Below are 12,753 nucleotides of genomic sequence, written 5' to 3'. Positions count from 1 at the left end.
GGAGGCATTCCCCCCCCCCCCCCCCCCCCAAAAAAAAAAAAAAATAATAATAATAATAAATAAAAAAAAATAAAAAATAAAAAAATCGATACCGATGATTTACAAATGTTGCTGAAATGACGTAAGTGTCCGAGATTTTTCCTAACTTTTTATTAAATTATACTTTTTTATGCGTTTGTAAGAAAATGACAAATTCCTAAATTTACAGTAAGGTAAAAAATATACTTATTTAGAGGCCTACATGTCAGTGCCCGCGAAACGGCGGGGCTCGGGGGCCTCGAGCTCCCTTCACTTAAAAATAATATATTAAAAAGAAATAGAAAGAAAGAGAGGAAGAAAGAAAGAATAGTGACCTGTCAGCGTCACAAAATGATGCTCATCTGACCGTGATTAGGGCCCCTGAGCTTCTGAGGGCGCTGCCCCCTGGATTCAACCTAAGGTCCCTGCGTGCTTATTTGACGGTAATGTAATGCCTAATACCACTGAGCTTCTGCATGGTGGATAAGCCCCCTGTACCCACACGCCAATTAGTGTCGTGCCAGTGTCACAATTAATGTATCCAAAAAAATGCTCATCTGACCGTAATTAAATGTCTAAAACCCATGAGCTTCCTCGGGATCCAACCAAGGGCCCCCTGGACCTTACGCCAATTAGTGTCCTGCCAGTGTCACAAATAAGGTATCAAAATATGTTCATCTGACCGTAATTAAATGCCTACCCCCACCCGGGTTTCCGGGGCCACCGCCCCCTAGACCGCATCACGGGTTGTAAGGCGGGCCCCTAAAAATGCTTATTTGACCATTATAAAGTGCGTAAAACCCCTGAGCTTCTGGGGGCTCCACCCCCTGGACCCCACGCCAATTAGTGTCTTGCCAGTGTCACAAATAATGTATAAAAATATGCTCATCTAATCGTAATTAAATTTCCTAAAACCGCTGATTTTCCGGGGGCCTGCCCCTTGGACCCCGTCTAGGGCCCTAAGGCGGGGCCCTAGATGCTCATTTGACGGTAATTTTATGCCTTAGACCACTGAGCTTCCGGGGGCTCCGCCCCCTGGACACCACGCAAAATTAGTGTCCTGCCAGTGTCACAAAGGTATCGCAAAATATGCAGTAATAGTATAATTTTTGATCACATGACTGTGAAAATTTCCTTTATACTTCACCCAGTTTTTAGCCACATCGATATTGATACTGCTTTTACTGCAGGGCAGCGGGCGCCCTGCGACTGTTATTACTCCATCTCTGGCACATAAACCAGGGTCGAGAGGAAATATGTTGTCAAGGGTGTAAGCGGTAGTCCTGATAAGGAACAAACCAATTTTTAAAGAGAGTCAAAAGTCCCCATCAATATACCACAGTCAGTGTGCTTTCTAATATAATTTGGATATTCAGAAGCTAATTAATAACTTTATGACATTATTTTCAACGTAATATTGCTAATATAATTATATTTTCTTTAACCTATTGCCGTCCATTTCAACACTTTTTCCATCAATCTCACACTTTTCTTCATTTAAATTTGTCCCAAAACTTCCTAAACTTGCACATCTCATAATCAAATTCGTCTTTAGTCATTCGTATTCTTGTTTGTTTGTACTTTGTCCAATCTATTGCATCATTTCGCATCCAATTTCATGAAAGTTATATCAAGTTCGTCATCCTCAGCTGCCATGTAGACATTTATATCGTGTCATTCTATTCCCATGCAATGCAAGATTGCAAGATACATGTAGTATCACTTTTGTCGATCATGATCCCATTTTTTTTTTAGCAATGATTGCTGCGGAAATTTAGCAAGAGTTACTGCCACTAAACTGCTGCTCTTTATACAACGTACTCTTTCGGGACTCATGATAATTTGTTTGACAGTTGATTCCATTTGGTTGATTCCACTGTAGGCAGAATTTGGCAGAGAGAGAGAGATAGAAGTGAACATTCTCATGATTAACGACCATATTCTTATCTGTTCATCTTCTCTACAATGCTATTTGAATAAACATCATTTTTGTTATGTAAGGCTTAGGGCCTATGCTGGGGAAGTTTCAATTGTTGTAAAGTAACTTTTGGCTTGGACCCGGTAGGTCCCTCTGGTTAAAAAGATTTTGTTTTGACTTGTTTTCAATTAGGGACTTTTCGATTTGCACGTCGACATAGTGGACTGCAACGTATGACGTCCTTTTAAGAACATTTTACGTCCTTTTAAGGCACTGACAGCTAGTGCCTTATTAGGACGTCACACCTAGCAGTCCACTATGTCGACGTGCAAATCGAAAAGTCCCTAATGGCAACATCGAGCACGCGATCTTAATCTACTGAGTGCAAGCCAACTACATTCCTTACAACTATACACATCACTGGGGTACTATCACATTGCAATCAGATGGAATATACATTAATTAGTAACATGTTTAATAATTTTATAGAAAACCGAATGTGAACCCCGCACAACCCCCCCCCCCCCCCTCTCTCTCTCTCTGTCTCTCTCTCTTTTTTTTTTCTCTCTCTCTCTCTTTCTCTCGCAATACGATTAAGGAAAAACACCCCTATACCCCGGAGCTAAGTCAATGACTTAGAACGTTATCTATTTTCTTCTCCATACAGTAGGTCTTCAAAGTAAAAAAGAAACTGGACAACGATGATAAAGTAATTACATGTTATATAGCATGTCTCCCAGGTTTACAGTCTCAAGCTTTATGTGTATCATGATTTCATGGAAAAGCAACATTAGCAACAACTTCCTGAATTCTAGGAACAATCATTCGCCATTGCTGCTCTTTAATACCACTGTGATATGCATGCAGTGTATACATCATTATTTAATTAATCTGTCCAAGCTCAAGGTAAATTCCTTGCAAAATTGATTCCATCCGATTGATTCATAAAAATGGTTGAAAATTGCTGCTTCATTGATACTAGACAAACTTGAACTTCCATGAAATATTGCATCACAAAAACAAAAGAACCTCTACCAAATGTGTAAATGTTGGTATCATATTTCACGATTAAATATTCTTCTACCTCACGTTATTGGAACATGGTCGTTTGTTATTATTGGGTCACCCTGTATAGGCTAGGTCTATTGTCGACTAATCATTGAGCCGAGTAAAAGAGTAAACAGAAACTAAATTCATGTCATAGTTCAATGTCTACAATATATATATTTTGAGGAAGTAGCTACCACAATTCACACCCGTATGACGGTTGAGTGCGTTAGGTCCATAATGCAGCAAATTGGAAGAGAGCTGCGTGCATTAAATATAGCCTGTATCGAACGTCATATAATACAAGTTACCTATGAGATCGCGCTGGGTCTTTTTATTTTGGAATAACAACATTGCCATATCTGTAGGCCTAGGCCGCCTATACACATTCGAGATTTGACTACGTTGAGGAGGTGTTGGATATGTGACATTAATTGGAGAATGGAAGACCATCATGCTAATTCGGAAATGGAGCGTACCTATGCAGCTGATATGAACGATTAATAGAATATATAATGAGAAGAAGTGACCACCTCGCAGGGCAAGTATAATCACGCGGTCCAAATGAAGTTTCCAGGCGCATTAAACCACTGCCAGCCGTAATACTCGGAGCAGATAATAAGCGGCACAGTATAGCCTATAGCTATCTATCTCTCTTCGTCCCATAGCTTGGAGTCGTTAGGGGCGACAATGAAATAGACATTGCGACACAGATTCTCAATAAGTTCATGTCTTCAGCTGTAATACAGTTCTAGTTGGCTGATCAAATAGCCTATATACTTAAATTATATAGTCTAGAAATTACAGGCAGACACTCAGATCAGTTGAATTCTTATCATGGATGGGGAAAAGATTCAAAGAGCAGACCTTCCAGAGGGTGAAAATGATGATAGCACACCTCTCCACGCGGCATCATCCAATGGTCACCTCGAGGTTGTAAAGGATCTCATTGGCCAAGGAGCAGATATAAACAGGGCTAGTAATGATAATTGGACACCTCTCCACGCGGCATCATTCAATGGTCACCTCGATGTTGTACAGTTTCTCACTGGCCAAGGAGCAGTTCTAAATAGGGCGGATAATGATGGCAGGACACCTCTCTACGCGGCATCATTCAATGGTCACCTCGATGTTGTAGAGTTTCTCATCGGCCAAGGAGCAGATTTTAAAAGGGCGGATAAAGATGGCAGGACACCTCTCTACGCGGCATCATTTGAGGGTCATCTCGATGTTGTACAGTTTCTAATTGGCCAAGGATCAGATCTTAATAGGGTGGATAAGGATGGCAGGACACCTCTCCACGCGGCATCAGCAAACGGTCACCTCGATGTTGTACAGTTTTTCATTGGGAAGGGAGCAGATCTACAAAGGGCGGATAAGGATGGCTGGACACCTCTCTTCATGGCAGCAGCAAACGGTCACCTCGATGTTGTACAGTTTTTCATTGGGAAGGGAGCAGATCTAAAAGGGGCGGATAAGGATGGCTGGACACCTCTCTACACAGCATCGTGCAATGGCCACCTTGATGTTGTACAGCTTCTTATTAGGAAAGGAGCAGATCTGAATGGTAATGATTTGAGCACACTTCTAGAAGCGGCATCACTCAAAGGTCACCTCAATGTTGTACAGTTCCTCATTGGCCAAAAAGCAGATTTCGCAAGGGCTGGTATTGGTGGACTCACACCTCTCGAAGCAGCATCATTTAATGGTCATCTCAATGTTGTACAGTTTCTCATTGGCGAAAATGCAGATCTTAATAGGCCAGGTATTGGTGGGCGTACACCATTTCAAGTGGCATCTTCCAACGGTCACCTCGATGTTGTACAGTTTCTCATTTGCCACGGGGCAGATCTAAATAGTGTGGATAAAGTTGGCCTGACACCTCTCTACACGGCATCATTCAATGGTCACCTTGAAGTTGTACAGTTTCTTATTAGTGAAGGAGCAGATCTAAAAAGGGCCAATAAAGATGGTATGACACCTCTCTACACGGCCTCATTAAATGGTCACCTTGAAGTTGTACAGTTTCTCATTGGCCAAGGAGCAGATCTAAATAGTGTGGATAAAGATGGTATGACACCTCTCTACATGGCATCATTCAATGGTCACCTCGATGTTGTACAGTTTCTTATTGGTCAAGGAGCAGATCTAAAAGGGGCGGATAAGGATGGAAGGACACCTCTCCACGCGGCATCAGCAAACGGTCACCTCGATGTTGTACAGTTTCTCATTGGCCAAGGAGCAGATTTAAATAGGCATGGTAATGATGGTAGCACACTTCTAGAAGCAGCATCACTCAAAGGTCACCTCGATGTTGTACAGTTTCTCATTGCCCAAAAAGCAGATTTCAAAAGGGCCGGTATTGGTGGACGCACACCTCTCCAAGCGGCATCATTAAATGGTCACCTCAATGTTGTACAGTTCCTCATTGGCGAAAAAGCAGACCTTAATAGGCCAGGTATTGGTGGGCGCACACCACTTCAAGTGGCATCTTCCAACGGTCACCTCGATGTTGTACAATTTCTCATTGGCCAAGGAGCAGATCTAAATAGTTCTAGTTATGACGGCAGCACATCTCTGGAATTGGCATCACTCAAAGGTCACCTCGATGTTGTAGAGTTTCTCATTGGCCAGGGAGCAGATCTAAATAATATTGTTGGGCGCACACCTCTTCAAGCGGCTTCATTTAATGGCCATCTCGATGTCGTACAGTTTCTCATTGGCCAAGGAGCAGATCTAAATAGGGCTGGTATTGGGGGGCACACACCTCTCCAAGCGGCATCACTCAAAGGTCACCTCGATGTTGTACATTTTCTCATTAGCCACAAAGCAGAACCAAATAGGGCTGATAATGACTGCAGCACACCTCTCCACGCGGAGTTTATCGATAATGGTTAGTTCAGTTGGTATTGTGTACGATCCGGCTTATTTTCTGTACATTTCTTTGACATTTCCTGTTGATAATTTATAATTAATATCATTCATTTAGGAAAATATCTGAATCAAATGTTGAGATTGGAAATTTAAGGGGAGATGACCTCTACGTCGATTAGATCATTCCATTGAGCTGGCATAGTCACATTCCAACCTCCTTTGTTAAATGAAAATTATAATTTATATAGGCCCTAATCATTAGTGATGAATGTATTTTATTGCAACTAATGAAACCCGAGGAAGTCCGTGGACAGCTAGAGCATTTGAGTAATTCTTTTTTAAAATTTGAAATATGTCAGGGTCAGATCGATCGAAAGAGACAGGTCGAGAAAAAAGGGAGGGGATGGGCCACAAGGAACACTGACAATACAACACATTGTATGATTTACAATATGCTTCAGAAAGTACCTAAACTTTAAATTGACGATCCCATGTTTCGTAGGGCTATTACGAGCTTTCATGAAATGTGTTACCTTGACGTACTGTACACGTGAAATAATGACCTAATTGGGCAAAAACCTTAGGGATTGATTCGAAAGCAAATCATTTTAACATGGGCAACCCAGGATATAGGTTAGTTATTAATTTGAACAGTCAAACACAACTACGGAAAGCCGAAAACAAGCAATACCTTCGAAAGAAGCGGCTATCGTAGAGCCTACGCACAGTGAATATAGAGCTTTCGCCGTTCAGTGCAAGGCAGTGTGAACAAAAGGCATGGGGAAAATTAACCTGCTGTTGAAATTTTTTTTCTTCAAAAAGATAATACTGTTCCTTATTTATGTAAAAAAACCATTGATGATTCGTCTCACAAAATACAGAAGAAAACCTTACCGTATTATCTTACGAAAATGCAAGCGTTTTTTAAAAGCAATTTACAGTGAATAAGATGCGTCATAAAAATGTCCATTAAAAAAAAAAAGTTGTGAGAACAACCATGACTTAAACCGAAAATAAGTAATTAGGCCTACACGTAGGCCTATATACACTTTAAACAGGAAATCTGTCTTCGGTTGTTTCGTTGTAGATCCAGCCGTTGGTTCACAACAGGAAAGCGGGAGTGTCGAAAAACAGGTGGATAGCGAAGCAAACGTACACACCTCAAAAACAGAACAGCTCAACATAGACTCTGCATCTTCTAAACAGGTCGTAGAAGATGTTATTCATGATTCCACGGGGGCTTCTGATGAGCAAGCAGGCTTGCTTCGCATCGAGAAGTATGGCATTGAAGTCCAGTTTCATCCAAGTGAGATTTTGGGCGTTGAAGACATACAGGCAGTACCTGAAGTTCCAGCTGAACTGTTAGCCCTGTTAACGGAGGACCAAGCAATCATTTGTGTTGGCCTTAAGGCGTCACCATCTGATGCAAAGTTTAAATATCCAGTTAAAGTGACGATGCCCCATTCAGCAATTTTCACAAGTCCCGATTCTGCATCTATTGGGACTTACCATAGAAAAAGTAGTAAGAATCTTTACAGTTATTACTAAATTATTTATACCCTTACCAAGTTTTGTAATTTCTGAAGTTTCTGAAAAATTGACTTGTCCTGAATGTTATGTTTCTAGAGAATGTGACATATTCAAATTTAAATCTAAAATATTCAACAAAGGCCCTACTTCAACCTCCTTTCATTGTTAATTTATGAAAAACAAACAAAAACATTAAATTAACAAGGGGTATGATTAATTTAGATGTGAAATGCAAGTCTTTGTTAAGACGCATTATATTACGATGTTATCCCCGTTCAATCACCCATCGCAACATTGAGTGATATATTTAAGGGGACTTCATTCGCATAAATAGAATCCACTATTCAAAATTGTCGGGTCAGTTTGGGATTGACCGTAAATGCGACACAAGAGTTTATAGTATGAATGGCTGATTCGAACCTCCAAACCTACATGTAAAGACACTGAAATAACATTTGTAAGATAGATGTATTATGATATAAAGCTTTTCTAGCGTAATGGCTGCCATCTCAGACGCCATTGTTTTTTTCCATAAATTTACCTACTATAAAGCGATACCAAGTTTATGATTTTTTTTCTTTTTTGTTATACAGGGTTGCTAAAAAAGAGCGCAACACCTAAGGGCTGCAATCTCAACGTCAAGTTGATACAATGTCATTTGTTTTTTAAAATTGGGAAGATCATTCTTTCCCTTGCAAAATTGCACCAATCCAAGATCATCGTAAATTTCGATAAAGGGGTTTGTTTTTAACTCTTTTTGTGAGATACCATCTTGAGCAAATTTAGCTCTGCTTTGAACATGACTACGTTTTTTTTTCCTCTTTTAAAGAGGTATATATTGGGGTGATCTATCGTATAATCGGTTGTAAAAAGCTGGGGTACTCACCCTCCCCGTCGCTTCTAAGTTCTTTCTTGAAATTTGTATTATTTTGTATTTACTTTGCTTTGTTTTCGATTTTGCAAACAAGAACAAATTGTGATTACGCATATGTGTTTTGTTTTCAATTTAAAGGCTCCGACAGTTTTGTGTTGATTGCTGCTTCCAATGGTGACCCTCGATGTGATGTTAGAGAGCGAGACCTTGACCTCTATATCTCTCACTTCTCTGAATGGTGGATTGTTGCCTTCATCACAAAGGTATTCGTGGGCAAGCGTGTCGTCTGTACCCCTTTCGTACCCGAACCGAGTCCTATGAACACTAAGCATCTGGTGAGGCTCTGCATTAGAGACAGTAACCAAGGGAAAGCGGAGGTATGAACGGGAAGGGGTATTAATGGCAGGAATTCACAAAGGAGGTTCGACGACAAACCTAGGTTTATGTGTTTCGATGCGTTTTTACAAACCTTGGTCAGTAAAAACGCGTCGAAACGCGTCTTATGACGCACATAAACCTAGGTTTGTTGACAAACCTCCTTTGTGAATTCGGGCCAGTTTGTTTAAAGACTACTAAAGTAATTATTTCATATTCGCTTTTCGTCCAGGTTACTGGTTCAGAACAACAGAGCCTGCATATGAGGTTCACCACAAAATGACAAGCAACGTGGGCTGGAGCACGGCAAATAGACCATGTTCATATTGTAATTAAGTGTTATGCGTACATTTAAGTGCCATGTAACAAATGATTTAATTCACCTGTTATGAATGATTTAGTTCAATAGTCAGAATATAAATGTCATACATTACTTGATGAAAGGAAAAACATCAGAGCTTTTCCTGCCTTGTCCTACAATACGGAACGTTTGCAATAGGCAATTTTCGTAATTTAACCAAATTTAATGCATACGTCTTTGTGAAGTGCTTCGATACAACTATCTCATTCATCTGATAAGAATAAAAGTATTTCAATAGACAGAATCCAAACTGCATACATTAGTTGTTGCCAGATTGGATGCACATTATGGCTTGCCCTACCTAGCACCACTTAATATATGCAGCTGGTATTCTGACTATTGAAATACTAATATTCTTATCGGGTGGAAGAAATAATTTGTATTGAGGAACTTCACAAAGACTGAAAACGGCCTATTGCATACCTGTGTCCTTATTGACTGATCTATTTTATCGTATCCAGACACCTACCCCTGGACATCCAACCCCGGGTAAACCTTAAAATGAAAAATGACAAAGTGTTTAAACGTTATTCATTCTTCCGTTCTTAATGTTGTTGTTTGAATTTTTACTTTCAATATAATGACATGTGGTTTTCTTGCTCATGTAAAGTGTAAACTGTACATTATGTATAAGTATGGGCTACTTTCTTTTCATTGTACATGTATATTCTTGTTATGTCATAAACAAAAATCAGCCTGAACCAGGATACGTGACACCAATAAAGGGAGAAGAGTATTTCGTGGCATGGCGTTCTGGTGATCTTAAAGTAACCTGTCAGGTAGACGACAAGGACATATACACCAAGGCAAGTTAATATAAATGCTTTAGTTACAACGACAAACCAACTCAAATTCACTGATCGATTTGTTGGTTATTCAGAGCAATGTCTTTGTTAGGTTTGTGTGTTTTCGATCTGTATGATCGAGTCATAGCGTATTGAGAGACATCGTTGTGACCCGTGGACACGTACGCGATCAAGTTTTAAATCATGGAGCTCCAAATAGTTTCCTTTCACATAAAATCTCTAAATAGAAGGGAACTTATTTGGAACTCCATGAATTAACATTTCATCACGCGCGTGTCGCAACTATCTCTCTCTCAGTACATGCAAATTTTCTTACCGTAACATGTGAATGAAAAGTTTTTGTAACAATTAAAATTACTCGATCATTTTACCTCAATTGAGGTTCAATATGAATGTTTATCTATTCTGGCAAATATATGCAACATTTCTTACCAAAGGTGTATTAATTTAATATTGCGGATCAATTGAATAATAATAATAATAATATTATTTATTTAACATCGATCGACGAAAGTGTATGTGCGTGTTTTGTTGCCAGCAGACATGTGTGTGCGTTTGATTACTCAAACAATTTAACTCATAACATGCCATGAGGCTGCATGCACGCTACCGTTATAGTGCTTTGTACATGCGGACTAACCACTGATTCACTGCCATGTGCGTGCAAGGACGTATAGCACGCATTCGTAATAACGGTTATTGTTCATGCTTACTGTGTGTTTCGCACGCGCTATTCATAAAATCATCACTTGAATCAGATAATCTCGAAAACAACCTGGCACGGGGGGATTTGGAGCTTGGCACAACGGGGATTAGCCCAGCCTGTGGCATGATAAGAAACAATTTATTTTATATAGGATGATACCTACACTGTAAAAAAGAATTTGTTCATTGGTAATTTTTACGTATTTGTTCCATGTAGAATTTACTTGAAAACATTAGTTTTGCCACTTACGCACTAAATTTAAGTCTTGCTAACTCAAACTTTCAATTTAGTAGAACATACGTGGAATATTTAAGTAAAATCAAATACATATTAGAACTTTAAGTAATTTCAGCTTGTATTAATTTAGTAATTTTAACTCAAAATCAGAAATTATACGTATTACTCAAACAATTTATGTTGATTATTCTTATCTTTTTAAAGTAAGGACCGATGCAGTGCGTAATAGAAATATTTACATAATTTATGAATATTCATTAAGACCAAATTAAACTCTTTTTTAAATAAAACAATTCTTTTTTTGTGGTTGAATGAAAATTTAAGGACTTTCAAACATTTACTAATTCATTTAACATGGCTAAGCAAAGACAAGACAATTTTATATTGTTACCCAGTTCAAAACAAATCAAAACTTGATATTTCAGGAAATTGTCAACCAATTTTCCTTTTAAGATGCTACGATCAAGTATATATAAAATTTGGAGCCTTTCAATATGTGTCGAATTGAAGCGCATGTAATAGTTTGTGATGGTGGTAGAGATATATATATATATATACGGTTAAATCTTAAATAGAAGTAGTGAATGATTAGTGGATGTTACTTGTTAGATTAGATGGGTACCAAATCGTGCAATATGAAATCCTATCATAGCTTTTTTTTAATTATCTAAAATTATTACAATACTTAAATTATTTACGTTAATGTAACTCGATTTAACTGAGTAAAAATTTATTCAGCAAAATAAGTAAATTCTACTTAAGATGCCGTAGGTAATATTTACTTAATAAAAATAAGGGAATTCTTTTCCTCAATTTTATTGAGTTATTTCGACTATTATTTTTTTACAGTGTACGGGGTCTAATAGAGACACATGTAATACGTTTAGGTAAATCGTTTAGGTAATACAATCTAAATCATGGACACGATTGGTACATGTAATTTGTATTTAAATTGTTATTACATGTCTTTCTTAACAGACACAACAGGAAACTCTGTTTCATAAATCAGTTGAGGTCAATGTACGGTTCATCGTTAACACTCCAGCCGCTGACCAATCTAAAGTCTTTGTTCAGTTCATCTTGGAACAAAGCGCAAAGATGGAAATTATTTGCCCGATGAATCTATCAGGTAAGTGTTGATCGCTTGAAAACATATAAATGTGGCCCCTAGCTTAGCTTTCAGCTTTATAACGGAGAAAGGAAGAAGGAGAAGTAGGAAGAAGAACAACAACATTTAGTAGTATACATGTTAATCTCATATGCTGTTTCCAAATCAGGTTTCGAGAAAAAAAATACAAGAAATTTAAAAATGTTAACAAATTATAAAATCGTCCTCAGAAAATGTCAATGGAATTCAGTATTTCATACACAAATATATTTAGGAAAAAGGAAACACCAACGTGAAACAGTGTTTCGTTTTTCTTCTTCATTTCTTACTATAGGAGACCAGGTGACACCAAGGGCAAAAGGAACTCAAAAGTAGGTCTATCTTTTCTTTTGTTATTTCGAATTGTTCTATTCCGCTGCTGATTTTCTCCTTGGCGATAATGAGCCGACCTTTTCAGTACTTAATTCCTGACCACTTTCTCTGATTCTAAGTTTGGTCTGTTGTGCGACTTGGGTTTTCATAGATTGGAGTTTTTTCTTGGTTTGGGCAGTTTATTTGCGCAGGGGTGTTTTCTTCTTTCATTGTCATTTAAATTAGTGACATCTTTTAGACGATCACTAATTTGATAGGTTTAAAGAGTTTAACAGGAGCTTCATGAGACACTTCATTGGTTTGGTTATAATATTATGACAATATATTAATTATTGTAGCCTATGTATTGTTTTTAACATAGCTATGCTGTACATTAATTTAGTTAATTAATTTAATTAACATTTTCTTCAACTTTAGACAGGTTGTAAATTGACCACCGTTAAATTTGTCTAATCAATGAATTAGTATCATTGACAAATTTTTGCCATAACCAGCTGTAGGCCTACATGTTAGTGTTGACATCACAA

At 38.3% G+C, this 12,753-nt stretch overlaps 1 protein-coding gene across 1 annotated transcript; it reads left to right on the top strand.

Annotated features, from left to right (window-relative positions):
• Positions 1-3,746: 3,746 nt before the first annotated feature.
• Positions 3,747-9,812, top strand: LOC578974 (ankyrin repeat domain-containing protein 50-like). The gene is made up of 4 exons (XM_030993623.1): positions 3,747-5,876; positions 6,945-7,163; positions 8,400-8,638; positions 9,693-9,812. The coding sequence occupies exons 1-4, from the start codon at positions 3,821-3,823 to the stop codon at positions 9,810-9,812; spliced, it is 2,634 nt and encodes an 877-aa protein (XP_030849483.1). The 5' UTR covers positions 3,747-3,820.
• Positions 9,813-12,753: the final 2,941 nt, after the last annotated feature.

This window comes from Strongylocentrotus purpuratus, unplaced genomic scaffold, assembly GCF_000002235.5.
Source record: "Strongylocentrotus purpuratus isolate Spur 01 unplaced genomic scaffold, Spur_5.0 spur5_scaffold_20, whole genome shotgun sequence".
NCBI lineage: Eukaryota > Metazoa > Echinodermata > Echinoidea > Camarodonta > Strongylocentrotidae > Strongylocentrotus > Strongylocentrotus purpuratus.
Note: the sequence above shows the minus strand (reverse complement) of the source record. Positions and strands in the feature narration are given on the sequence as shown.